This window comes from Ovis aries, chromosome 18, assembly GCF_016772045.2.
Source record: "Ovis aries strain OAR_USU_Benz2616 breed Rambouillet chromosome 18, ARS-UI_Ramb_v3.0, whole genome shotgun sequence".
NCBI classification, from domain to species: domain Eukaryota; kingdom Metazoa; phylum Chordata; class Mammalia; order Artiodactyla; family Bovidae; genus Ovis; species Ovis aries.
In genome coordinates, this window is record NC_056071.1 from 28,107,377 (window position 1) to 28,134,718 (window position 27,342).

At 49.9% G+C, this 27,342-nt stretch overlaps 2 protein-coding genes across 5 annotated transcripts in view; one reads left to right on the forward strand and one right to left on the reverse strand.

Moving 5' to 3' along the window:
* Positions 1–4,779: 4,779 nt before the first annotated feature.
* On the reverse strand, positions 4,780–26,443 carry LOC114109018 (relaxin-3 receptor 1-like). Of its 4 annotated transcripts, XM_060401691.1 has the most exons (3): positions 26,077–26,443; positions 22,847–22,999; positions 4,780–20,088 (listed from the first exon to the last, which is right to left on the reverse strand). In XM_060401691.1, exon 3 carries the CDS (start codon positions 9,775–9,777, stop codon positions 8,545–8,547), a length of 1,233 nt encoding a protein of 410 aa, XP_060257674.1. In that variant the 5' UTR covers positions 9,778–20,088; positions 22,847–22,999; positions 26,077–26,443; the 3' UTR covers positions 4,780–8,544. The 4 variants fall into 4 exon arrangements, with proteins under 4 accessions (XP_060257674.1, XP_060257671.1, XP_060257672.1 ...); XM_060401688.1 differs by lacking the exon at positions 22,847–22,999; XM_060401689.1 differs by having other exon boundaries at positions 4,780–22,999.
* The window catches only part of ADAMTS7 (ADAM metallopeptidase with thrombospondin type 1 motif 7), a 57,587-nt gene continuing 55,726 nt past the window's right edge, over positions 25,482–27,342 (forward strand). The window contains exon 1 of the mRNA XM_027957147.2: positions 25,482–25,803. Coding sequence (XP_027812948.2) covers positions 25,704–25,803 — 100 coding nt within the window. The 5' untranslated portion in view covers positions 25,482–25,703. The remainder of the gene's footprint in view (positions 25,804–27,342) is intronic.

Sequence of the window (27,342 nt, forward strand, 5' to 3'; positions counted from 1 at the left end):
ATTTCCTCATCTCTAAGACAGGGGTTTGGCTAGGACCTCTGAGGAGGGTGCTTCTAGCTTACACATTCCTCGGTTTATGAATCTGTGTCTCACTGAGGTCCCCATTTTGCCACCTTCCTTAGGGCAGGGCTAAGAAACCAAGTATAATAGCCCAAGGGGACCAGCCTCACTGGATTCCTGCAGGAGTGACGCCTCCCACCTCACGCCCTCTCCCCTGTCCCTCCCCCACACCCCTGCTTTGTTTATTCATTAAGAGTGTCAATTAGGAGGTGATTATTCATCCTAACTACAACAGGCATTTAAAATGGAGCCCACTCCACCCTTGGAGAACTGAAAGTAGGTTTATAGATTCCTGTTTACTTGACATTTTAATCAGCAAGGCGAGAGCAGAGAAGCTTTAAGTGGAAGGGTCAAGAGTCATGGCCACACACATTTCCATTTCAGCAAGAAATCTTCCAGCACCCACTCCAGGCCAGAGGCTATTGTGAGGGCGACGCAATAGAGATCAAGCAGAGGATCAGAGAATCAAGGTCCCTGGCTTGGAAGAGCACCTGCTCAGCCCAGGGATGGGGTTGTACTCATAAGGGGCTGAACCCAGGGTGCCCTGTGGCAGGTGCCACGAGTGTCCCCAGGAAGTAGGGGAAGCCGAAATAGACAGTGGTTTGATGGCATGACTTTATCAATACAAACCTCCCTTAACCAGGGGCGGGGGGGTGCGGGGTGCAGAAACATTCTTTCAATCAGGTCCAAGCCTGTGTTTGTGGTTCTGGAGTGCTTTAAAAGAAGTGGCTGAAAATGCTTTGAGAGGTGGGGGAGGGCAGGAAAGGGAAAGGGGATTCGGCCTCAGATGCTGAGAGGCCGGGGGTGGGGGGGCGGCAGCCAGGCCAGCAGAGCAGCACAACACAGAATAAGCAGGGACCACTGTAGGACAGAGGCCAGTGCCCCGTCTACGGGCCTGGACCCCCCAGGCAGAGGGGACAGATGAGTGGACCTGTGCAGGGTCCACTCAAGGCCGGAGGGAGAGCCCGCGGTGCAAGCACAAGATCCTGGGCTTCGCCTTGTAAGTTTCTGCTTCTCATACTGGGGTCCTCCTTGGTGCTAGACAGGAGTGTCCATCACTTGAGAACAGGGTTGTTATTTTTATTGTGGAATAAACATAGATATAGTATGAAGCAGACTGCAAACGGGATGAATTTTGAAGATAAAACTCAAGGTTTTAAGGAACACTTCCCTCACAGCTGAATGCAGAGCCCTTCAGCATACTTCACGGGAGAAGTCCGGGTGCACTGCCAGGCAGCTGGGACCTAGAGAAGGGTTTAAAGCAGAGAAGGGGCAGGGTCAGCTCTGCAGTTTACAGCCCAGAGGAGTGTCTGAAGAGGTTAGGAATGATACAGGAAAGGATCCTTTGGGCTGAGCCTGGATGTAGGCTGAGATTAGGAGGGGTTCCCGGGTTGGGGGCCACTGTAAGCAAAGAAAGAGGGCTGAGACTGCTGAGCGTGGAGGCATACTGTGAGAGACAGGGCTCCCTGTGAAAGAAGCTCTAGAGGGGATGCAGAGATGAGACTGCTGACGCTGGAATGACAGCCTGGCAGAGTGGAACCTGAGAGCCATGTCCCGGGTGCAGGGGAGGGCTATCACTTCGTTTCTAAGAAGGCCTCACGGTTATGTCAGCTAAGAACACATTAGCTACCTCCCATGGGTTTTGACATGCAGTTATGAACTTGAACTCCAGACCAGCTTTGATGCTCTGCTCCGCCAGGTAGCTACAGTGGAATCTGGCACAATTTATTCACCTACTCCATGCTTCATCTTTCTTATCTGGGAAATGGGGTCTGGTAACAGCAGGGCATCTGGCAGCAAACAGTGGATGTTAGTTATTCGTGTTTTCATTACTCAGTCTTGAATGTTCCCTAATTTCCATCACAATTTAGGTTTTGCATTATTTGGAAACTTTTTCTCAAACATCGAATTTTGTTTTCTTGACTTTGTTGTTATTGACTTCCAACTTCCTTGGACTGTGGTTGGAAACTAGGCCTGTTTTTAAGTTTTTGTTGAAACTTGTTCTATGACTAGTTCACGGTCAATTTTTTTTAAGTATTTCATGAACACTGGAAAGAATGCCTATTTTCTGTTAGGTGCAGGGTTTTATACTTATCCATTTGATCAAGCTTGTTAATTGTGGTGTTGAAATTTTCTATACCCTAATTGTTTTTAGCCTGTTGAACTCTCAATTACTGAGACAGGGATGTTAAAAACCTACCACCATGACTGTGGATTTATCCATTTGTCTCTTAAAATTCTACCAATTGTTACATTATATGAATATAAGCTAAACTTTAAAAAATATCTTACTGGAGAATTGTTATTTTGTATCATTATATAATGATCTTCTTTCTCCCTAATTATGCATGTATGCCTTCAGATCCCTTTTCCTGATGGTAACAATGTACACACCAATGGAACAGTACAGCCATTTTATTTTCTGATTCCTACTTGCTTGGTGTGCCATCTTCCATGCTTTGTAGTTTCAACCTGTTTTTGCTCTTATGTTTAGGTGTGTTTGTATATATGAGGTTATTTTTTAAACCCAGCCTGTCAGTCTCTGGCCATAAATTACTTGTGTGTGTGTGTGTGTGTGTGTGTCCTTGTCCCCGGAGCCTGACACAATCAGCCTTCCAGAAATGTTTGCTGAAGGTGAAATTGACCCCCATGGCTATAATGAAAACGTAGGTAAGGAGTCCTGTCATGCATTGGGAATGGACTACACAGGGGGCCAGTGCTGTGGGGAGCATGGTCTCAGTATCGGTGGGGGCCTTGAGGCCCAGGGAGGTCAGGTGACCTGCTCGAGGTCACCCAGCCCAGAAGCACCCCACGGCCTGTGCTTTCTCCTCCAGGGCCACTGCCTCTACTGTAACCAGCGCCCCTTTTGCTTTTGTGCTGCCTGTCTTCCCCCACTCAGCACCAGCCTCCCTGGGCCCAAGCCCTCTGTTGAGGCTCCATGTTAGACCACGTGGAGTGAATCCATGTGCCTAACCTGCTCAGGCTGCTCTTTACTAAGGGAGGCTGGAAGGAATGAGCCGGGGCTGCGGACTTCAGCCAGAGGGTGAGCACTCCTCCCCACCGTCCCCAGCCCTCCTCCGCAGGCAAACTCAGCCCATAGAATGTCTGCATCAGTTCCCTAGGGCTACCATAACAAATTAGCACAAATGAGGTGCATGCATGCTAAGTTGTGTCTGACTCTGCAATCCTATGGAGTGTAACCCACCAGGTTCCTCTGTCCATGGGATCCTCCAGGCGAGAACACTGGGATGGGTTGCCATGCCCTCCTCCAGGGAATCTTCCTGACCCAGGAATTGAACCTGAGTCTTCTGCGTCTCCTGCAGGCAGATTCTTTACCCACTGAGCCACCTGGAAAGCCCTCAAATGAGGTGGCTTAATGGAAATTTATTCTCACAGTTCTCTGGAGGGTAGAAGGCTGAGATCAAGGTGTCAGCAGGGCCACGCTCTTTTGGAAGCCGCTAGGGAAGAATCCTTCCTTGCCGCTTCCAGCTTCCAAGGGGTTGCCGGCAATACTTGGCTTGTAGATGGTTCGCTCCAATCTCTGTTTCTATCTGCATATGCCATTCTCCCGTCTGTGTGTCTCTCTGTCTTCATGTGGCCTTCTTATAAGGACACCAGGCATTGGATTCAGGGCCAAGCCTAATCCAGGATGACCTCATCTTAACTTGATTACATCTGCAAGGACCCTATATCCAAATAAGGTTATACTCGCAGGTGTCTGGGGCTGGATTTCAGTATACTTTTTGGGAGGACACAATTCAATGCATAGTAGCACCTGCTTTCAAATAAGGTTGTCAGCCTGAGCATCATGCTGTCTGTAACCAACCCCAACCCACAGTGACTCTGAACCCTCTCATCCCCACACACTGTCATTCCCCAATCAGCCCCCTCTCCTCCATGCTCAACCCCCACCATCTCTCCTTCCCATCAGCACTGCTGTCCCTCACAGCCCTTTGTGACCTCTCACCCTCCAGCCTCCATCACGGGCCACTTTGAAAGAGCTGTCTACATTTGCACCCTCTAGCTTCTTCCCTCCCATCCTTTCCTCCAGCTGCTAGAGTCTGACTTTTCCCATCCAGTCACTCCCATTTTTTCTCAGGAGGTCAGAATTCAGCCAAGGGTGGCCTTGTATAGGTCAGTGGTCAGACTCCATTTTTCACCCAGTGTCTTGATGTCTCTGCTTCAGCCCAAGGCCACTCTCCTCTTGCAACCCCCACGTCTACAATCCCCACATCTAATCGGTTCCTGTTAAGATAAAACAACTGTGGAAGGTAGTGAGCCATGAGCCGTCTCCTCATTCACTCATATCATTTGTCTTGATTAACTCCAGTCTGACAACTCATATGAGAGGCAGGAAGGGTGGCAGGCCTGGGAAGATGTCAGCTCTGTTGCCCATTGGCTATATGCCACTTCGCTTCTTGGAGCCTCAGTTTGCTCTTCCATGAAATGGGAATAATGTGCCCTGGTTCCCAAGGATACTGTGAGAATGAATGGAGACGATGATATAAAGAAGGTCTGAGGAATGAAATAGGTGAACGAAGGTAGATCCAGAGACAGCCCGGCCAGCCGACCCAGTTCACAGGAACCTGGATTTTAGGAGGAGTCTTCCTGAACCCAGGGGAGGCTTTGGACGGCCTGCTCAGATTGAGGAAAGGGGAAAGAGACAAAAGACCACACCATACACAGGGAAACAGGAGAGTGAGGACATACACAACAGTGTTCATTCATTCACCAAACATTTATTGAGGGCCTACCGTATAAGCAATACAAGCAAGACTCAGACACAGGTATTTATGGTTTACAGCTGAAGAAGAAATAGAAGCATACTCAGCATCCAGGTTGCTGTCCTTGTGTGGGCAGCACACTGCACAGGGGACCAGGAAAACCTGTGTGCCTGCCCTTGTCCTCCAAGGTGGGCAGAGGAATGGCAGGGAGGCAGGCAGAGTGGAACGCTAAGAGCCAAAACAGAGAAAAGGTTCAAGGCGCACAAGGGAGGGACACAAAGTGGGACATGGGGGCCCCAAAAATTTTCACAGAGAGCATGCTAGGGTTGAGAAAAGGCCTGCAACATCTGCCTGGGGTTCCAACACTTAGAACGCTCCAAGGAGGACCTGGGGGTGAGGTGACTTGGAAGAGAAAGGAAGGCTCAGCTGGCCCTCTGTCCTAAAGGGAAGAGAGAAAGGCGGCCAAGGTCAGGAGGGTCTCACAAACAGGCCAGGCTGTGTGTGATACAGGCGAGGGGTGCAGGGAAGTGTGCTGTCCTCTTCAAGGAAGAATTCAGCAGAGAAAGCATGCCGAGGCTGAGGCGCTGGGGCCCAGCTGCTCCAAGGGGAAGGGGCTCACCTCTGCAAGTTGAAAATGACATTCAGCAGCTGCCCACCTGTCTCCTCGCACAGAGTCCATGGCTCTGTACTTCCACCCACCTGGAGGGGTTTTGGAAGTCTGAGCATCCCCCTTGCCTCTCTCCTACAGGCCACTGAGGGGGCTGGGATGTGCTGGGATAATGACAACGTCACATATCCTTGGGATTTGTTCAGGCCATCACCCCTCCTCCTCCTCTGCCCTACCTGACACCATGACCACCCCAGGCTCCACGTGCTCATTCAGATCACCTATTCTTCTGCAGGCACCTGGCTCCTTCGTTGCCTCTGTGCCCAGGACACAAGTTGTCATTTGGCCTCTCTGAGCACTTTTACCCCCTTCTTCTTGGCAGCTGGCAGATGAGCCAAAAGCAGGTAAGAATTTGGGTTTGGAATCAGGGAGCTGCTGTTGGGAATGTTTGCTGTGCTGCCTCACAAGCAGTGTGACCTCAGGCAGCTCCCTAACTTCTCTGAGCTTTCATTCCCTCCTTACAAGGTAAATGATACTGCATACCTCAAAATCCTTTTTGAAGACCAGGCCTGCACAAAGCGCTGTGCCTGCCTCATTGCCAAGCACTCAGCCAATGCCGGATCATTGCTCTTCTTGCTCAACAAGTTTGGGGGTTTTGTTCTTTCCCTTCAAAAATCTCACTTATTCTGCATTTCCGCACATGCCCCTCTTCTCGACATCTAGTGATATCACACTCTTATAGGTTACTCTTTTGCACTGTCTTCTCAGAGTGCCCCATCCCTCATGCCTGCCTCCTTCCTCACTGTCCCCTCAGTACTGGTGTCAGGACTGTGCTGAACGCCCCCTTGACAGAGGGTGGTCTCTCTGGGGCACACCTGGGTCCTATTTCCACACACATGGCAGCTGCAGGGGAAGCCTCAAGCTCCAGCTCAGAGCTGGGCCCACGGTTTGAGACTACAATATGGGTGAGACTACAATATGGGCATTTGATGAGACCCTCCACACGAGCCATAGTCCTCTGCTGGTCAACAGGATACTTGGACAACATGAGCCAGTAAAATTCACCTCGATAAAGGAAAACAGTTCACAGGAACTAAGAGTTAATGAATTGTGTTGTAGCAAGAAATGACCCTAAAAAGAGTTTGCAGGTAAAGAGTGAATACAAAAGAACACAGAGGGGGTAAAAATTAATCATTGATCTGGAAATGGTCAGCCCCACTCATTATACAGATAAAGAAACCAAGGCTGAGGCAGGCAAAGTGACTCGCTTAAGGCACATAGCAAGGACAGATCAAGGGCTTCTGAACAGGCTGACTCCAAATTTAATGTCTTTGCCTCCCACACCCTAGGGTCCACTGTATGGTATTTGTGGAGTCATTAGTGTAACTTTCTACAGTATTCTTTAAACAGAATGATTTTAGAAATGACCATTGCCCTCAGGTTCTATTTAATAAGCTATTATTTCTGATCTAGAGCACTTGCAGCTCCCACACCACTCTCCTGTTCTCTTAGGAGAACACCCCATATCCCACCCTTTTAGTTCTTAGGGCTGGTCCCAGGGACAGTGGGGGATGGGCTGCAGGAAGACAAATGAGAACAGCAGGAGTGACTCTTCATCCCTCCTGTTGCTCCCACAAAACATTCCTCTGCATGTGAGAGAGAAATAAGCTGCAAATGACTCAATTTTAAAATAACACTGAGAAAAATAACCAAGGCTTGGAGCTACCGGTGAATCACTGCAGTTCTTTACTTTGTAAAATATTATTTTCTTTTTAAGTGGACAAGTACTCCAAGGAATACAGATTCTTCTGTATTGTGGTCCTTTAGAGGGGTCATAATATCACCCACACCATGAGGCACAGGGCCTCTCATTCCACCAGGGGTTAGCTGTGGGCCTCACCCCTCCACCCCTTCCGACTGCTCTGGGATGACAAATCACAGACATTTGAGTTGACCCAAGATCCTGTGTGGGCTCCGGACTTGGACACCAGGCAGTGGGGAATAGGTTTTTTCCTCTACTTTAAAGCATCGTCTTCCTCTATCGGAAACATCAGGCATGAAATTTATGAGCAAGTCTTTGCAAGGATGCAAACACAAATTCTGACCTCTGACCACCTAATCTCAACTGGTGTGTGCTGAGAATGCCTTATGGTAGCTCTGCATCAATATGAAGATCCAGTGCTGTCTACCAGAGAAGGAATTCAAATCAGTTGCCTTTTGATTTATCTTCAGTGATGCCTTTGGAGAGCGAGGGGAAAAGATGTTGACTGTTAAGGCCTGTAGCATGCAAACATTCCCACCTGTCCCATATCAGTCACAGGGTCTCCAGGCTCAAAGAGATTGGTGAAATCATCCAGCAGCTCCACACCCCTATCTGATGCATCAATTCTGTCTCCATCAGTCTCTGTTGTAATGACTTCTAGAACAGGGAGCTCACCACCCATGAAGCTCAGGTGCTCAAAAATGGGAAAGGCCTGCCATAACGAGGGATGGAAATCCGCTTCCCATGACTTCTTTCCCACTGGTCCCAGTTCTGTCCTATGTGGGCCACTCAGGTCACTGCTCACCACCCACTGCTCCCCCCTCCCCCCACCAGCTACATAGCTCCAGACCTCCTGACTGCTCCTTGCAGCCACTTTTCATGCAACAGCTCAGTCACAGCATACTGCCAGATGAGTGATGTTTGGGTCAGTCAAGCCCCCAGGATCTAGAGAGAACAAATAGCAGGCAGGCCTTGCAGATGAAAGCTCAGAAATCTTGAGCCATCAATGGCTACCTCATAACCTTGAAATCCCTCCACTCTATGGTTTCCAAAAACCACTCACATCCCTCTCTCACAGCTCCCTTATAACAAAGGGAAACATAAACCAGGAGTCGGATTAAGTGCCTTAAAGGTCAACGAATGGGGCTCACACTGCAGAGGTTGTGCCAGGAGGATCGAAGGGCTAGATACAGAGGAGTCCCCAGGATTCATCTAATCCTCACCTCTCCTTATAGGAAAGAAGACTCTGAGGCCAGGGAGAAAGGGACTCACCCTGGGTTGCACAGAAGGTTAGTGATAAACTCCCAGGCTTAAGTAATTTCCACAGCCAAAGGGCCTGCTTCTCCAGTCAGGCACTGTCCCTTGACATCATCACTCCAATACTAACTGGCCTAATCTGCCCCATCACTCTTGGTACTGACGGAGCGGCGTGTGGCCCTTACTGAGAGGTGTGGTTCTCCGGGTTCAGGCCTAATCAGAGAGCCCCGTAGCTGGGGCGCGGCTGTCGCAGAGCCGGGTCGGAGGTCCGCTGGGTGCTTGGCCCAGCCGCACAGCTCTTGCAGGCCCTGGCGGAAGTCGCGGCGCAGCAGGCAGTAAAGCAGCGGGTTGAGGCAGCTGTTGGAGTGCGCCAGGCAGATGGACACCGGGAAGAGGTAGGCCTGCACCAGGAAGTAGGCGCGGTCCCAGGGCACCGCGCTCAGCTTGATCAGCACCCCCCAGAACGTAAGCGCTTGGTCGGGCAGCCAGCAGAGCACGAAGGCCAGCAGCGCGCAGGCCAGCGCGCGGGTAACCCGGGAGCGACGTCGGGGCGGGACCCCGGGTGGCCAGCGCACCCGCCGCCGCCGCAGGAAGCGCAGAAGCAGCAGCGAGCAGGTGCCCAGCGTGACCAGCGGCAGCACAAAGGCCACGGTGATCTTTTGCAGATGGTAGAAGGCCAGCCAGTCGGGACCGCCGTCGGGGAAGCGCAGCAGGCACAAGCGTTCGCCCCCGATGCTGGCCGCTGTGGCGAACAGGGCGGTGGGTGCAGTGGCCAGGATTGCGGTGGCCCAGAGCAAGCTGCACAAGCAGACGGCCCACAGGGTGCCCGGGCGGCCGGGGCGCAGCGCCCTCGCCGCCGCGTAGTAGCGCGCCACGCTCATGGCGCTAAGGAAGAAGCCGCTGGCGTACATATTGAGCACCGTGAGCGTGAGCACCACCTTGCACATGGCACCCCCGAAGGGCCAGCTGAAGTCGCGCACCATGTCCACGGCCCAGAAGGGCAGTGTCAGCACGAACTGCAGGTCGGTGGCTGCAAGGTTGAGTAGGAAGCAGTTGAGCAGCGAGCGCCGGCGCCGCTGCTGGGACCACACCAGGACCAGCACCAGCACGTTGCCCACCAGCCCCACAGCGCACAGGGCCAGGTAGGCGCCCGCGATCAGCGCGCGCAGTGCCAGCGCCGCTCCAGCCTCTGCCACTCCCTCCAGGCCGTCCAGGCTGCGGGGACCCCAGGTCGGGCGAGTGCTCTCAGATCCGTTGCCCACCGAACTGTTACAGGGTTGCCTGGACGACGCATCTCCAAACCAGTTCAGGGGGAGCACGGCCCCGAAGGCGCGGGCCATGCGACAGCTGCCTCTGGCTGACGCCATCGCCGTTGGTGGAGCTCAGGGATCGGCGCAGGTACACTCCAAAGCCAGCGGCTAAACTGGGACGACTAGCGGTGCTCAGCACCTCGCGGCAGCACTTTTAAAGGGATGAAAGCTGCCCTGATTGGTCAGTTGCACTCGCGCCCTGCCCTAAGCGCTTCCAGGCCGTATTTCTATTGGCTACTTCTTTACCTTCGATTTCGTCAAGAACTGAGGACCCTCAGCCAGAGTGGAGGCCAGAAGCTGAGACTTGGGGGCCGGGAGGTCAGGTCGGAGGAGAAGGCTTCTACGATTCACGTGGGCTCAGGGTCGCGGCTGTGCGTGGGTCGCTGAGTGAAGACGCAACGCTAGAAACAGAGCGCCTCCCGCACCGGTTCAACCTTCAGGACTGGAGAAGGGTTCCGATAAGTTTCGCCTTGGGAAGCAGCATACCCCTCCACCTTCAGCCTGTGCGGGGCCGGAAATACTCAGCGGGAGACTGTTGCTTGGGACCAAATAGCAGGGACTGGCAGTCTCTTTGCCTCCAGCCCTGCTCCCTTAAATGGTCCCCCAACCCCGGTCTCCTCTTGGTAAAGGTATTTTTCTAGCTGTGTTTTAGCATTGGGCACTCCTCATCCCCTCTCCCCTTTTGTTCCGTTCTCGGTCTCAAAGTGGCCGAGATCTTCCCATGGCCAGATTTTCTTATGGCTGGCTCTTTCTCAGCACTTGGGCTCAAATGTCACCTCCTCAGAAAGGCCTTCCCGCAACTACCTCCTTCTGTACTTGCAGAATTTTTTATTGCATACCTTCTATGTTCTATCCACCTTGCTAAACACTAGGAATGTAGCAATAGGCATGGAACATATTTTCTCCTGGGAGATTTAAAGACAAGTAAATAAGATGATCTCATATAGGGGAAAGTGCAACATTAAAAAAGAAAAAAGCACGGTAATAACTCAGTGAGTGTTAGGGCAGGAGGCTCAAGGAAGGTGGTCGGGTTTAAGGATGGGAGGGTTCCCAGGAGAGGGAGAGACCATAGTCCCCTTTAGGTTACTTACCAGCCGTGTGTCTTGGGGCTAATTGATCTACCTTGCCTACCTGTAAAGGAGGAAGATGATAACCTCTTGTGAGGGTCATGGGAAAACTGATCAAGCTAAGAGAACCCCCTTCCCCTCATTCTGACCTCCTGTTTTGCTGAAGGTCCTCTCTATGGTAGTCAGTCCCCCATTGGCTTTAGTCTGGAGCTCCCACTCTGAGGAGCCCTTTCCTTCTTTCCTGCTCTCCTAGGAGCTTTGGGACAACATACCGCCAGGAGCGGGGACGTGGTCTCCAGAGGGCAGGTCTTCACGGTGTCTCCTATCCTTAATCAGTGACCACAGGCAGATTCACTGCCAGACCTTCCTTGCCTGGGAGATAGAGAATCTGAAGCAAGTGGGATTCTCTCCCCGGTAGTCACAAGAGAGGAAATTAACCCAATTACCCAGTTCTAGTCTGGGCCAGGGGGCTTCCCCTGTGGCTAAGTGGTAAAGAATCCACCTACAATGCAGAAGATGCAGGCTTGATCCCTGGGTCAGGAAGATCCCCTGGAGGAGGGTGTGGCAGCCCACTCCAGTATTCCTACCTGGAGAATCCCATGGACAGAGGAGCCTGGCAGGCTAGAGTCCATAGGGTTGAAAAGAGTCGGACACGACTGAAGCAACTTAGCATGCACACAGTCTGGGCCAGAGCCCAGATGAACCGGTAATCTGATAGAAAGTTTGCAAAATTAGATCATACTTTCCCAGAGTTTCCCTTTAGTGGGCCCTGGTGGCCTAGGAATTTTTCTTCCTTTTATGGGAGTTGTCATTGAATGTCAGGTAGCCTGAGTTGCTAGTCTCTGTGCCCTGGCTACTAGCTTGCTTTGTGGTTTGGAGCAAGTGACTTGCCTTCTCTGGCCTCAGTTTTCTTGTCTGTAAAATGGTCTGTAAAACCTCTTATGGTTCTCACAGGCTAAGAGTTCTCTATGTATATCTTGTTTTCATTCATTCATGGATGATCTTTGGGGTGCTTCAGCCCAGGATCTCCTCTCCCTGTGGCAGTCATAAGGTAAGCCAGATCACATGCCTCTGTGATGCTCTAGGACATCTTATCTTATTTAAAATAAACTCCTCACTCCTTCCCTGACCATAAGGGTTTTCCTGATCTGGGGCCAGCTCACCTCCCTAATCTCATCTAGTAGCCCTCCAACCTGCACTCACTTCTGTGCGAGGCTCCACCTGCACTAGCCTCCGCTGTCCCTCCAGGGTACCAAATTTTCTCCTGTCTCTGGGACTCTGCACTCACCAGGCCCTCTGCTTGGGGTGCTTTTCCCTAGTTTGTTCCAAGACTGACTTTTTAAAAATTTTTATTTTTGAAAGTTATTCATGTATTTTATTAAAGTATAGTTGATTTGCGATGTTTCAAGTGTACAGCAAAGTGATTCAGTTATATATATATATTTTTTTCTTTTACAGATTCTTTCCCATTATAGGTTATTATAAGATATTGGATATAGTTTCCTGTGCTATCCAGTAAGACATTGTTGTTTATCTATTTTATGTATAGTAGTATGTATCTGCTTCATCTACTTCATGTATCTAGTTCATCCCAAACTCCTAATTTATCTCTGCCCACCCTCTTTTCCCTTTGGCAACCATAAGTGTGCTTTCTATGTGTGTGAGTCTGTTTCTGTTTCATAGGTAAGTTGATATGTATCTGTTTCTTAAATTCCACACGTAAGTGATATCACATTTGTCTTTTTCTGTCTGACTTACTTAGTATGATCATTGCTAGGTCCATCCATGTTGCTGCAAATGGCATTATTTTGTTCTTTTTTATGACAATAACTTTCCATTGTGTGTGTGTGTGTGTGTACACACACATCTTTATCCATTCATCTGTCAATGGACACTTAGGTTGCTTCCACACCCATGCCTTGGTTATTGTAAATAGTGCTGCTATGAATATTGGGTGCATGTATCTTTCTGATTTAGAGATTTCCTCCTTTCTGAATATATACCTAGGAATGGGGGTTGCTGGATCATATGATAATTCTATTTTTAGTTTTTGAAGAAACTTATATATTGTTCTCCATACTGGCTGCACCAGTTTACATTCCTATCAACAGTGTGGGAGAGTTCCCTTTTCTCCATACCATCTCTCGCATTTATTATTTGTAGACTTTTTAATGATGGTTATTCTGACCAGTATGAGGTGATACTTCATTGTAGTTTTGATTTGCATTTTCTAATAATTAGTAATGTTGAGAATGTTTCCATGTGCCTGTTGGCCATCTATATGTCTTCTTTGGAGAAATGTCTATTTAGATCTTCTGTCCATCTTTTGATTGGGATTTTTGGGGGGGTTATATATTGAGCTGTGTAAGCTGTTTGCATATTTTGGAAATTAATCCCTTGTCAATTGCATCATTTGCAAATATTTTCTCCCATTCTGTAGGTTGTTTTTCATTTTGTTTATGGTTTCCTTTGTTATGCAAAAGCTTTTAAGTTTAATTAGGTCCATTTGTTTTATTTTGCTTTTGTTTCCCTTACTCTAGGAGATGAATCAAAAAGAATAATTATTGTGATTTATGTCAAAGAGTGTTCTGCTTATATTTTCCTCTAGGAGTTTTATAGTATTTGGTCTTACATTTAGGCCTTTAGTCCCACTCCCTGGTGGCTCAGAGGTTAAAGTGTCTGCCTGCAATGTGGGAGACCCATGTTCCATCCCTGGGTCAGGAAGATCCCCTGGATGAAGGAAATGGCAACCCACTCCAGTATTCTTTCCTGGAGAATCCCATGGAGGGAGGAGCCTGGTAGGCTGTAGTCCACGGGGTCACAAAGAGTCTGACGCAACTTCACTTCACTTAGGCCTTTAATCTATTTTGAGTTTATTTTTGTATATGGTTTCAGGGAATGTTCTAATTTCATTCTTTGACATGTGTCTGTCCAGTTTCCCAGTCACTTATTCAAGAGACTGTCTTATCTCAAAACTAACTCTTAACACATAAGTCTCATATCAGATGTTACCTCCTCCAAGAAGTCCTCCTTGACTATCCTACCCATATCACCAAGTCCCACCTCTACCCTCAAGTCTCCATCTCATCCCCCGAGGATTAAAAAATACCCAACTTTTAAATGAAGTATAATATCCATGTGCACATGCCCACGTGTCATATGCATACAGTTTGATGAATTTTCACATACAAAACACAACCATGTAACCAGCACCCACGGCAAGAAACAGAACATGAATAGCATCCCCAGAAGCCCCCTCATGTCTCATGTCCCTTTAGTCCCCGTGCTTCCTTCCAGAGTAATCACTATCCTCATTTTTAACAGCGCAGATTAGTTTGGGCTGTTTTAGTGTGTTATATGAGTGGAAACACACATGTATACACTTTAGTGCCTGGCTGCATGGGTCTGTGAAGTTCATCCATACTGTAGAGTATAGCAGTAGCTCATTCATCTGCACTGCTGTATGATCACCCTGTTCTATTTATAACACTTGTCACAATCAGAGTGTATGTATTTGTTGACATTTTAAAAAATCTGCCCCCACCAGAAAGTTAGTCCATTGAAAGGAAGGCCTGTCTTTGTCATGTTCACCGCCCTTGTCATGGTGGGAGGTCAACAAAGAACCATGGGGTGAAGGCCTGCAGGACCCTGCCCAGCGGTCTCAGCCTTTGATGGGTGCTGTGATGGAGACAGAGCTGGACCAGCATCCGTTCTACCCCCAGGAGCCCACAGGTCACAGGAGAGCTCAGCCGGGGGTGGTCAGCACTGAACGAGGGCCACTGGGATAGAGTTGGAGGCAGAGGCACCCGGAGGGGCAGGAAGGGAGGGTGGGGAGCTATGAGCTCTGGGCTGTAAGGATTCATTCTCTGAGCACTTGTGAGTACACTTAGTAGGATGGGTTATGGTTATGGGAAGGCCTTGTTTGGGCCTTTAAAAAGGCCAGAGCTGGAGGGGCAGAGTGACAAGTGCTGGCGGTGGATTTACCAGTTCAGGGCTGTAGGAAGTGTCCCCCAGAGGTTAGCTGGAGCCAGAGAAGAGCATAGCACTGAGGCCAGGGTGCTTTCTGGGAGGCAGCTGCCTTCCTCCTGGTTGATCAGCTACTATGCCCCCAGCCCAGTGCCAGGCTTTTTACACATATCGTCCTCCAGCTCCTCCGAGAGGCAGGAAATGTGATCTCCATTCACACAGGAGGGAGCAGAGGCTCAGAAAGGGGGTTTGTTGCACATCCCACAGCAGAACCAGGAATTGACCCCAAACCTCGCTCTGAAGAGCCTGTTATTTTCCCTGTGATGCTGATGACAGTGCTCTAAAAACCTACATGTTTGGGGATCCGCCCAAGAGAACGTAGTTTTTGGTGGGAGAGGGTGACAGGTTGGGGATATATTTATTTTTCTTTTCCAAAAAAAAAAAAAAAAAAAATCCCTCGGGAGTTCCCTGGTGGTCCAGTTGTTAAGACTCTGTAATTCCAGTACCTGGAGCATGGGTTCAACCCCTGGTCAGGGAACTAAGATCCCACATACTGTGCTGCATGGCCAAAAAGTAAAAATAAAATCTCTTTATTGTTGTTACTACAGTGAAGAAATAGCACTTCCACATAGAGTTTTCTACAAATGATGTGGCTAGTGCTGGTTTTCCCTTTGGAATGGTTCCCTCCTCCCACCCACCCCAAGTGAGATTACAGATGGCTGTGTTAAGGGGTGTGGGTCAGTTTGGGTTCTTGCTATGTATCCCCCTCTTGTTCCCCATTTCCACTCCCAATCTGGGCCACCCAGCCCCTTGCTTCACTGTACTGGGAAGATCAGTGGAACATCAGGGCAACATTCCTGGAGGCCCTGGAGAGCCCAGAGAAAGAGTGGAGGGGACAGAAAGTGAAGGCCACGGCAGGAGTGGCCTGGCTCAGGCCACCACTTGGAATTGCATCCCTTCCTCCCACAGAGTGTGCCTGGGTGGGTGTGCGATGAGCCAGGGCAGAGGCGGCTGTTTTTCATCTTGTGTGCCTGTTGGACCGTTTGACTCTTGTAAACCATGAACGCATATTACTTTGACATAAATGCAAATTGAATTGCAAAAGAACAAAAACCTTTGCAGATCTGACAGGTGAAAAGTGCTCTGCGGTTGCTTGGATCTACATCCCTTTAATTGCTGGTGGGGATGTACATTTCTCAAATGTTTCTGCAGCATCTGTGTTTTCCCTAAACTCTTGGTGTCTGTTGCCATCAACAGTGTCATGGTTGGAGCCTGGTACCTGGAGGCAGACCTCCTTTCAAGTCCTGCCCTGCCAGTTACCATGTGACCTCACAAAAGTGACTTAATCTCTGTTTTTCTTGCCTGTAAATTGGATAGTAATAACTTCCCTCATGGGGTTGCTCCAGGGTTAATAAGAAGATTCATGTAATGCATCCCTTGTGTAAGTGTCCCAGTGTTAGTTCAGGATAAAGAACACCTGGATAGGGCAAGGAACAGCTATAATGCTGGGGGTGGTGGTACTGGGGGAAGTACAGGGCTGACTCAGAGTAAACGAGGAGGACCTGGTGTCCTCAGGCGTGACCCCTAAGGTATGCCCACAGGCAGTCAGTTCAGTTCAGTCGCTCAGTCGTGTCCAACTCTTTGCGACCCCATGAATCACAGCACACCAGGCCTCCCTGTCCATCACTAACTCCCGGAGTTCACTGAGATTCACGTCTATCGAGTCAGTAATGCCATCCAGCCATCTCATCCTCTGTCGTCCCCTTCTCCTCCTGCCCCCAATCCCTCCCAGCATCAGAGTCTTTTCCAATGAGTCAACTCTTCGCATGAGGTGGCCAAAGTACTGGAGTTTCAGCTTTAGCATCATTCCTTCCAAAGAAATCCCAGGGCTGATCTCCTTCAGAATGGACTGGTTCAATCTCCTTGCAGTCCAAGGGACTCTCAAGAGTCTTCTCCAACACCACAGTTCAAAAGCATCAATTCTTTGGCGCTCAGCCTTCTTCACAGTCCAACTCTCACATCCATACGTGACCACAAGAAAAACCATAGCCTTGACAGGTAGTACCTCCAGCTATTAAACCCTTCCCAGAAGCCTCCTCTGCTGAGCTGTAATTCTAGACCATCCTCCTTTCTCATGCCTTCCTAAAGCATCCGGCCTAGGTTTCCTAGAAACAACTCTCCCTCTGTACTCAGGTCTGGGTTTATCTATTTAATTATGTTTCATAATATAATAGCAAAAGCAATAGGATAAACTGGCTTGTAAACCCATTCAGGTGGCTCTTGGGAAGCCTGCAGCTTGTTTGGTGGGAAGAGAAGTGTTTGGGGCCCGTTAGACCAGTATTTAAGGTGCCCACCTTTCCGCTGGGGATTTGGTGAAAATGCAGATTCCAGTTCAGCAGGTTCGAGGCATGCTGAGATGCTGTATTTCTCACAAGCTCTCAGGTGATGCCTGTGCTGTTGGTCCAAAACGCCACACTTGATGTAGAGTGGGAGAGTGTGTTCTACTAGTAGCAAGGGATCAGCATGCCGTGGGCAGTAGTCTGTATGTTTTACCAGGAGATTGGCTGTCTTTGTCCAGTTGGGCTGCTAAAACAAAACGTCGTAGACCAGGTGGCATATAAACAACAGAGATTTATTTTTCACAGCTCTGGAGGCTAGAGGTCCAAGATCAACATGCCAGCATGGTCAAGTGAGAGCCTTCTTCCAGATGGCGGACTTCTCTTTGTGGTTGTGTCCTCACAAAGGAAGGGGAGGAGGAGCTCTCTGGGACCTCTTTCATGGAGCCCATTAACAACGGCTTCATTCTCGTGACCTAGTCACCTCCCAAAGGCCCCACCTCCTAACACCACCACCTTTGGAATTCTGGAGGAACACAGACAAATGTGGCAAAATTTGGTGAGTTGGGTTGGCAGAGGTTGCTGGATAACTTCCACTGTATTAATACTAGTTTACAAAGCAGTTTTACATATATCATCTTAATAAGTTGATATAATATCATAGATCATTGTTTTGATCTCCTATTTACTAAGGTTATAAGATTCAGAACAATTGAGCAGTTTGCCCAAGGGCATGCAGCTAGTTCCAGGCAAAGGGAGGACTTAAACCCAACCAATCTGACTGCAGAGCCTGTCACTCATTCCATCATGATGTGGAGCTTACCTGAGAACATCTCTAGATCCTGAGGCCAGTCAGCCCAGAGTAGTAGTTAATCTGAGCCAAGCCTGTGGGTCTTATCTTTACCATTGAATTTGGAATTGTCCATTCAGATGGTTTGCAATTAGGCCTTTGTGGGTTCTTGTGTATAGATAAGGCAACTTCTATTTCTGTGGGTTTTGTTCATTTCTTTTGAGACCTCCCATCTGTATCTCTGACTTCCTGCTCCAGTGGGGACTAGTGGCTCTCTCGGCCTTCTGAACAGTTGTGATTCTGGAATTTTCCTTTACTATTATTATGGAGACTCCCTTTCTTCGCCAACACATGGAATTTGTCTTTCCTGACAAATGTGATTTGTGTCAGATGACCCGTTGCCTAGTTCCCAGGTCTTTCTCGTAGTTTACCTCCTCATTTGGGTGGAGCACAGCCTCCTGTAACTTTCAGAGAAAAAGACCATAGGAAACAAATGTCTTGAGACCTTCAATATCTTAAAATGGCTGTATTCTGCCCTCACACTTGATCGAGAGCCTGAGAATTGAGTTCTATGTTGGAAACTACTTTCCAGAATTTTGAAGGCATTGCTCTGTTGACTTCTGGCTAATAGGGCTGCTGGAGAGAATTCTGGCGCCATTCTGTTACAGAGTCTTTGTGACCATTTTCTTCCCACCTCTGGGAATAATTTTCTCTAGTACCTACAAGTTCTGGTACATCAAGATGTTGTGTCTTGGAAGTGAAAGTGTTAGTCGCTCAGTCGTGTCCAGCTCTGTGTCCTCATGGACTGTAGCCTGCCAGGCTCCTCTGTCCATGGGATTCTCCAGGCAAGAGATACTGGAGTGGGTTGTCATTTCCTTCTCTCCACTGAATCTTCCCAACTCAGGGATCAAACCAAGGTCTCTCGCAGTGCAGGCAGATTCTTTACCATCTGAACCACCAAGGAACCTGTGTGTCTCGGTAGGGGTCTTTTCTTACGTGTTGTACTGGATGCCAGTAAACTCTTTCAGTCTAGAAATGCATGTGCTTCACTTCTGAGAAAGATTCTTCTATCATTTATTTGATAATTTTCTATTTCTTCTGATCTCTCTAGGTCTCTTCTGATCTCTTAATTTTTGATATTGGATTTAAGGACTTTTAAAATATGGAGAAATGTTTGCTTTATGAAAAGCATTAGATGTAGGCACATCTGTTAACTTCTTTCCCTGCCTATTTTGCTATTGACTTCGTCTTAAAAATATGCTTCTGACCCCCAAATTATATAACTAACTTCATTTTTAAAATTGGCAATAGCAATTTCAGAATAAGGATCATGCTGTTTTTATTCATTTAAGCACCACTGCAGGCAGCACAAGTGAGTATCTGTTGGATAAATAAAGTAGTGAAATGATTTATTGATTAAAAAAGAAAAATAAAAATGACCCATGTCATTTATTTTATCCAGGATCTTATTACCAGCAAAGGTTCTGATTTTTAGATGTTGGAACAAGTATTTTCTTTATAAAAACTAATAAAATACATGAAATAATGTTATAGGATAAATAACAGAAAGAGCTTCCAAAAACTCAATAAATATAATAGAAAAGCATAAAAAGTTTTCAAATTATTTCCAGACACAAGGATTTGGAACACCCCTTGCTGAAACAATAGCAAGAAGAAACAATAGCAAGAAGAAGGAAAAAAAATTATAAAAAAGAAAAAGAAGAAAACAGCCAAGGCTGCAGTGTGGGGCAGTAAGAGATCTAAGGTTTGTGTGAATGTCAGGCTGGGGACACAGCCTCCCACATAACAGTCTTCTGGGATCTGCTAGTCTTCAGTCCAATTGACAGGGCCCTGGCCATCTGGGAGTTCATGGGCTAGATGTGAAGATAAGATTTGACTGCAGGAAATAATCTGATGGCCATTCCTGAGGGTCCCTTTGGAAATCAGCATGGCTCCTGACCCTTGACAGTTGGGAGGTGTTCCTAAATGCAAGCCTCAGTGACTCTCTAGTGAAGGGGAAGTGGCCTGTTCCACACATCTAGCCATCTGGCAGACTTAGAAACAACTCCCAAAGGTGGAGCCAGGAAGAAGCAGGTCCTTTGATGCATAGAAGCTCAAACTGGCAATCCAAGAGGCAGAGGTACTCAGGGACTTGGGTGCTGGGACGTTCAGCAAACCACCTGGCCTCTTCGTGCTTCAGCTTCTCCATCTGTAAAATGAAGATATAATAGTGTCCACTCCCAGAGTTGGGAGGAGGAGGATGTGAGACCTTGCATGTAAAAGCAGAGTGCCAACACATGGGATTCAGCACTCATCCACTGCCACAATTCGCCTCTGTCTAGTCATCCTTCTCACTGCCCAGATGGCTGCTGGCGAGAGTGGAAGCTGTTCTTGGACCTTTGTCCCCTGAGCTGACTGACAGTTTTGAAATTTCCATGTGGATAATGTCCATGACTCCTGGGATGCTGTCCCTCATGGCGGTGTGGGGTCAGGCCCCCCTCCTAAGCTGGGTAGTTGGCAGGCAAAGGCCCCAGTGCTTTGAACTATGGGACTATATTCAGAACACCCATGTCTCCAGGGCTTCCAGAACAATGGCTAATCAGTCCCATGGCAGCTACTCAGCATCCCCTTTCCAAGTCAATCAACTTGTGCGTTTTCAAAGCCAGTTCTTACTCAGCCCAGTTGCTGTCCCATGGAAGGGGGCGCTTTTTTAGGCATCCCTGTTTAGCAATCTGTACCCTAAATTAGCATTTAGAATTGTGCCCTTAATTTGGCAATTCTTATCTATCACAGTTACAAACACACATGCCCTTGACAGTAGCCCCAGTTCTAGGACTTTATCCAACAGTTGTACTCACGCATATGCACAGAGGATAGTCACAGCAAGAGATGAGAAATAATCTAAATACCCCCCAGTAGGAGATGGGTGACATATGCACATGATGGAATGTCAACCATCCAACATTTATTTGGATAACTGAAAATAGCTACTGAATGTGTGTCGTAGGTCAGCTGCTGTTCTAAGAGCCTATTAGTGAGCAAGACAGAGGTTCCCTGCCCCCATGAAGCTTACATTCTGGTTTATGTGCCACATGCTAAGAAGCTATTAAAATAAGGCTGCTGCAGGTCCATGAGAAAGGATGCTGGCCCATCTCCCATCTCTGAGCTGTGTGGGTAAATGAAAAAAGCAAGGCATAGAGTGACTGGGCCACCAGATGTGCTCAATGGAACTTTGTGTTTGCCTAGAATTTTTCTAAAAGGGTTCAGGAGAAACTGAGATAATAATGGCCCATAGGAAGGAGCACCGAGGGACCAGGGGTCAGTTTTGGGAGGGAAGAGTTACTCTTCACTGTTTGTAAAAGTGTGAATGTTTATCCTGTGCTTGCCTTACCAAAAAAATGCAAAATAAAACAAAATACAAAAGACCTTTTACTCTTCCAGGTGCCTTCAAATTATTTAATCATCTAGACCAGAGTTTCTCAACCTTGGCACTTGGACATTTGGGCTGGATAATTCTTTGTTGGCGGTGGGGGGCTGACCTGTCCATTGTAAGATGTTAGCAGCATCCCTGGTTTCTACCTGTCACATGCCAGGAGCACCTTCCCCTAGTTGTGACAATAAAAACAAAACAAACAAACAGAAAACACCTCCAGACATTGCAAAATTCCATGGAGCCAAAATCACCCCCAGCTGAGAGCCACTGCTCAAAAAACTCTGAAATACAGTAGCAATCACTATCTCCGTTAGACAGATAAGTAGAGGCCCAAAGAGGTTTTATAGTATTTTTTAAAATCATACGCTTCATTTTAAAATTGATATCTATTCATTTATGATTTTAAATACACGTGCTCTCCTGGCTAATTTTTAAGCAATCCATTAATATATACGTGAATATATAGAAGTAGAATGAGTCTAGTTTCTTATTTCACTTGATCCATTTCTAGTAGTGTTTTAGCTCAGTTAAATCTTACTGGAGATGTTGGGCTACATAGATAACAATCATTTAAAAAATAAATTAATTCAATCAAGATTTGGCAGGGGTGGCGGGGGTGGACTCTAATTGGATACCTGACATTTTGAACAATTACATGTTGAAATATCAAATCTCTTGCTTTGTTCAAAATGTAAACTTTACGCCCCAGAGTTGGAGTTGGCTGGCCTTATTTTTCTGGTTGGATTGTTATTTGTGTCATGAGGGCAGGACTAAACTTCACAATCCTTTTGTATCCTGTGGTGTCCAGGATAGTTCCCAAGGAGGCTTAAAATGAAGGCAGCCCAGCAGACTGCGGACAGAGTAAAGGCCAGGACCTGGGACACAGATGGCAATAGGTGAGGACTGTTGTCAGCTTGTGTTTTTAAACCACAAGTAGGCTGCCTTTCAGAAAAGCCTCTAATCTGTGTTTGGCCTTGGCAGCTCCCCAGAGGAGTGAGGACAGCAGATTGTGGTACTGGCCAGGGAGGACTGTGTGTCCTGCCCACCCCTAGATCCTTTCCCTCTCTGGGGCTTCCTGTGCTGGAGGCTGAGATCACAAAACAAAGTAGGCACGGCCTGAGCATCTCACAGTGTGGTGGGCTTGGCAGACATAACAGACAAGAGCAATGCAGTGTGATTTGAGCCATGATGGGGGTTGCAAAGATGCTTGGGGACTTTGAGAAGGGAGTGGGGGAAGACTTGCTGAGAGGTGATGTATAAGCTGAGCCCGAAAAGACAGGTCTCACTCAGATGTACCAAGTGTGCGTCCAACTCTTCCCTTTCACCCTCACATGACTGGTGAATATCACCTCCTCGGGAGGCCCTTCTCGACTGACCCCTTGGAAAGTAGACCCTCTAAACTCCTGGTTTTATTTTCTTCATAGCGCCTCTTAGCAGCTGGTCTTGTTTACATGTTTGCCTACTAGCCTGTGGCCCTCCTCCAGAAAGAGTTCCAGCAACTATGACCCTCTTGTTCCCTGTGAATACCCAATACCTGTGAGAAGGCGGTCTGCCAGGTGGATGAGGGTGGAGTTAAGAAGTAGAGGGGAAGGACATCTCTAGAATGTACTGGGCAGGTCAAGATGAGAAGGACTTGAAGGGTCCTGTGGCTCTGGCACCAGGGTGGAAGATGGTGGAGGGGGTGAGCCTGAGATGCAAACGGGAGGAGGCGAAATTTAGATTTCTGGAGAGGTCTGGAGAGGTTAGATTGAGAAAGAGCAGAAATGTGGGGTGGGAACTAGAGAGCGACCACTCATTTATGGAGGGGTATAATCCATATCTTTACTTGGAAGGAGACCAGAATTTTTTTAAACTAAGGGTCAGGAGCCAGTGATGGTTGGATGGCATCACTGACTCAATGGACATGAGTTTGAGCAAGCTCTGGGAATTGGTGATGGACAGGGAAGCCTGGCATGCTGCAGTCCATGGGGTCACAAAGAGTCAGATGCAACTGAGTGAATGAACAGGAGCCAGTGGAGACCAAGGAAAGAGGGGAACACCTAGAGCAAGGTCCTTGGAGCGGCCTGGCAGAAGCTTTTGTCTCTGACCACTGGAAGGTGCCTGCTCCATTGTGTCCAGAGGATGGGAAAATGCATGGGTGCCAGTTATAGATGCTTGGTGCCCAGCCTGGGGGTGTGGGGGGCAGGATGTGGTGTGAACTGTCCCTGCAGCAAGGTCGATGGCTGTTAGGAGCAGGGGAGAAATGGAAAGTGGTTGGCTAAGGGCCAGAAGTCAAGCAATGATAGCAGCAACAGTAGCAAGGGCCAGAAGTCAAGCAATGAGTATAGCTAGGGAGGGAAGTGAGTGGAGCTAGGAGGGGAAGGTCGGGGGTGGGGGTGGAGGGGGGGGGGGCAGTGGGCATAGACAGCTGACAAGAGACTGGAGGAAGAAAGTTCAGTTCATTTCAGTTCAGTCGCTCAGTCGTGTCCGACTCTCTGTGACCCCATGAATCACAGCACGCCAGGCCTCCCTGTCCGTCACCATCTCCCGGAGTTCACTCAGACTCACGTCCATTGAGTCAGTGATGCCATCCAGCCATCTCATCCTCGGTCATCCCCTTCTCCTCCTGCCTCCAATCCCTCCTAGCATCAGAGTCTTTTCCAATGAGTCAACTCTTCCCATGAGGTGGCCAAAGTACTGGAGCTTCAGCTTTAGCATCATTCCTTCCAAAGAAATCCCAGGGCTGATCTCCTTCAGAATGAACCGGTTGGATCTCCTTGCAGTCCAAGGGACTCTCAAGAGTCTTCTCCAACACCACAGTTGAAAAGCATCAATTCTTCGGCGCTCAGCCTTCTTCACAGTCCAACTCTCACATCCATACATGACCACTGGAAAAACCGTAGCCTTGACTAGACAGACCTTAGTCAGCAAAGTAATGTCTCTGCTTTTGAATATACTATCTAGGGCGGTCATAACTTTTCTTCCAAGGAGGAAGAAAAGCACATATTATTACTGTGACTATTCAGGGAGGATGGGAAAGGCATCAGGATGTGCTCTGAGAGTGGGGCATCTGATCGGGAGACTTCAGAGTGGGCTGTTGGGGGTGACAGAACCTAGGCTGTGGCAGTGGAGGGAGGAGGGAGCCCAGGAGTGCTGGTGGCTAAGGTGGAGGGACGGGTCATTAGAGATGAGGAGGTCAAGCAACTGTGTAGCCATGTGCTGCATTTGTCCCCAAGGACAGCAGGGCTTGGGGTGAAGGAGCCAGATGGGAACTTCCAGAATGAGTGCATGTGAGATGGAACAGGGAGGAGGTATGTGGGCGGCAGGAGGCTACACAAAGGCTGGTCAGGGGAAGAAAGCAGGCCACCACTGTCCTGAGGAACAAGAGGTGAAGGTCCTCAGGGTAGGGCCAGGTTTAGTGAAGCAGAAGGTGAAGGGTGGGAGTGTTCTTTGACATGGGGAAGGGCTTCTGGGAGCTTCGAGGGAGGGAGCAGGAAGCTAGAATCAGGGCTGGGGCCACAGGACAGATGGTGGGTGTTTGAGGCTGAGGATGCGAGGCTGGGATTGGCAGGCTTCCAAGCTCCCAGAAGGCCCCTGCTGAGTCTGTGGGCTCCAGCCCATGGGCCAAATGCTGTGCTTCCCTTCAGGCAAACACACTTGCAGGGAGGAATTGAGGGACCCTGCCCCAAGTAGGAAACATACTCCCTTGGGAAGAGTCTGGGCCTCTCTCCCCAGCTAGCTTTGGAGACCCTGGACCCTCCCGGGGCGTCTATGTCCCTCTTCTTTAGAAGGGCAGCCCCGGGAGTGCACCGAAGGGCGCCACCGCGAGCACAGTTTAGGGACAAGGCAGAAATTCCAGAAATTCCAGATTCTCTGAGGGGCGCCGGCGGGCTATGGACAGGAGGGCCCTTCTTGGCTCCACCGCCAGACGGCGCCCTCGGCCCGGTGGGCGGCCGACCGGCCGTCGGGGGGCGCTGCGTGCGCCCTGCCCAGTGCTCCGCCCCTGAGCGGTGGGCAGTCGGCCCCGGCCCGGAGTGGCCCGAGAGGGTGGGGCGAGGGCGGGGCGAGGCCGCGCCTGGGCGGGAGGGGCGGGCCGGGGGCGGGGGAAGGAGCCCGAGGGGCGGGGCGGGGGCCCGCGGCGTTTCTCCCTCCCTCCCTCCTTCCCTTTCTTTCTCCTCTTCTCACTCTCCAGTCTTTTCTTTGCCTCCGCAGCCGGCCGAGGGGGCGGGCCCTGCAGCCTTTGTTGCTCGCAGCCGAGTGCAGCCGCCCGCCGGGCGGCAGTCCGGGCCCAGGACTCCGGGAGCTGCACGCGGGTCGGGCATGTCCTGAGCCGGACCCGGACCGGGCAGCGAACGGACGGGACGGACGAGAGCGTGTGCGAGGGGTCGCTCGGCGGCCGCCTGGCCCCGGCCATGCCCAGCGGCCCGAGTCCCCGAAGCCCCGCGCCGCTGCTGCGCCCCCTGCTCCTGTTCCTCTCGGTCCTGGCGCCGGGCGCCCACGGATCTGTACCAGGTGGGTGGCTGCCCCGCCCCGGCCGGCCGGCCCTGCCACCCCTCCCGGCTTCTCCAGCCTAGGTTCAGCCCCTTCTCACCTCTGCAGATTCCGCTCCCTCCAGGCTCTGCCGGGAGGGGTCGCCCCCCACTCTCCTGGTGTTAGGACAGGGGTGGGCTTAGGGCAGCGAAACCGCGCCTTCAGGGTGCCTTCCCCAGCCCTCGACTCCGCTACGCACCCTGCCCATAGCCGGAATAAGCCTCTTACACGCTCTTCGAGCTCCCGTTTCCCCACCTCGGGTGCAGCAGATCGCGTCTGTCTCTCCCGGGGAATCTCTTCGTCTGAGCAACTGGACGGAGCGCGGCTTGCTCACGATGTATTCAGTTTCTCGCCCTCCTCAGTGTGCCTCCTCTGGAAAGCAGGCTGGCCAGGGCGCTGCGGGCGGAGTCGCGGGGTCGCAGGTCTACGCGGTCCCCCGCCGAGCCCCGGCCCCTCGCCCCGGTCCCCAGCCTCTAGGCAGCCTGCCTGGCCCTCAGGCTCCCTGGGCCGGGTCTTGCGCTGTCCTTGCACTTCCTGCCTCCCCCTCCCCCAAGTGTGAAGGAGCCGGGAGTGCAGCGCGGAGAAGGAGCTTCTTTCCCCGGCCCTGGGCTTGGCTCTCCCCGCCCAGCCCCGCCCGGCTGGCCTCCGACGAGCCTCTGGCCCGGGTCCAGAATCATGCTCCGTCCTGGTCCGCCGGGCCGCGGAGCTCCTGGAGCGTCCGGCCTGGGAATTTAGGATCGAAGAGTGTAGAGGACCCCCTGGCCTTGCGCTCTGGGAGCTCCCGGTCTCATGGGCGCGGGTAGAATAGTGGGAAGCGCTGTAGAGGCGAGGGAGTCGAGAAGAAGGCTTTGTAGGAGAGAGGCCCGAGCTTGGAGGGACTGAAAGGATGGATGAACTTTAGATGGGCTGGAAGGGTGTGTGTGTGTGTGTGTGTGTGTGTGTGTGTGTGTGTGTGTGTGTGTGTGTGATGGATGAACTTTAGATGGGCTGGAAGGGTGTGTGTGTGTGTGTGTGTGTGTGATGGATGAACTTTAGATGGGCTGGAAGGGTGTGTGTGTGTGTGTGTGTGTGTGTGTGATGGATGAACTTTAGATGGGCTGGAAGGGTGTGTGTGTGTGTGTGTGTGTGTGTGTGATGGATGAACTTTAGATGGGCTGGAAGGGTGTGTGTGTGTGTGTGTGTGATGAACTTTAGATGGGCTGGAAGGGTGTGTGTGTGTGTGTGTGTGTGTGATGGATGAACTTGAGATGGGCTGGAAGGGTGTGTGTGTGTGTGTGATGAACTTTAGATGGGCTGGAAGGGTGTGTGTGTGTGTGTGTGTGTGTGATGGATGAACTTTAGATGGGCTGGAAGGGTGTGTGTGTGTGTGTGTGTGATGAACTTTAGATGGGCTGGAAGGGTGTGTGTGTGTGTGTGATGAACTTTAGATGGGCTGGAAGGGTGTGTGTGTGTGTGTGATGAACTTTAGATGGGCTGGAAGAGTGTGTGTGTGTGTGTGTGTGTGTGTGTGTGTGTGATGGA

What these genes read in the sequence shown, in the direction of transcription:
- LOC114109018 (XM_060401688.1), bottom strand. Translation starts at nt 9,777, where the DNA reads ATGGCGTCAGCCAGAGGCAGCTGTCGCATGGCCCGCGCCTTCGGGGCC.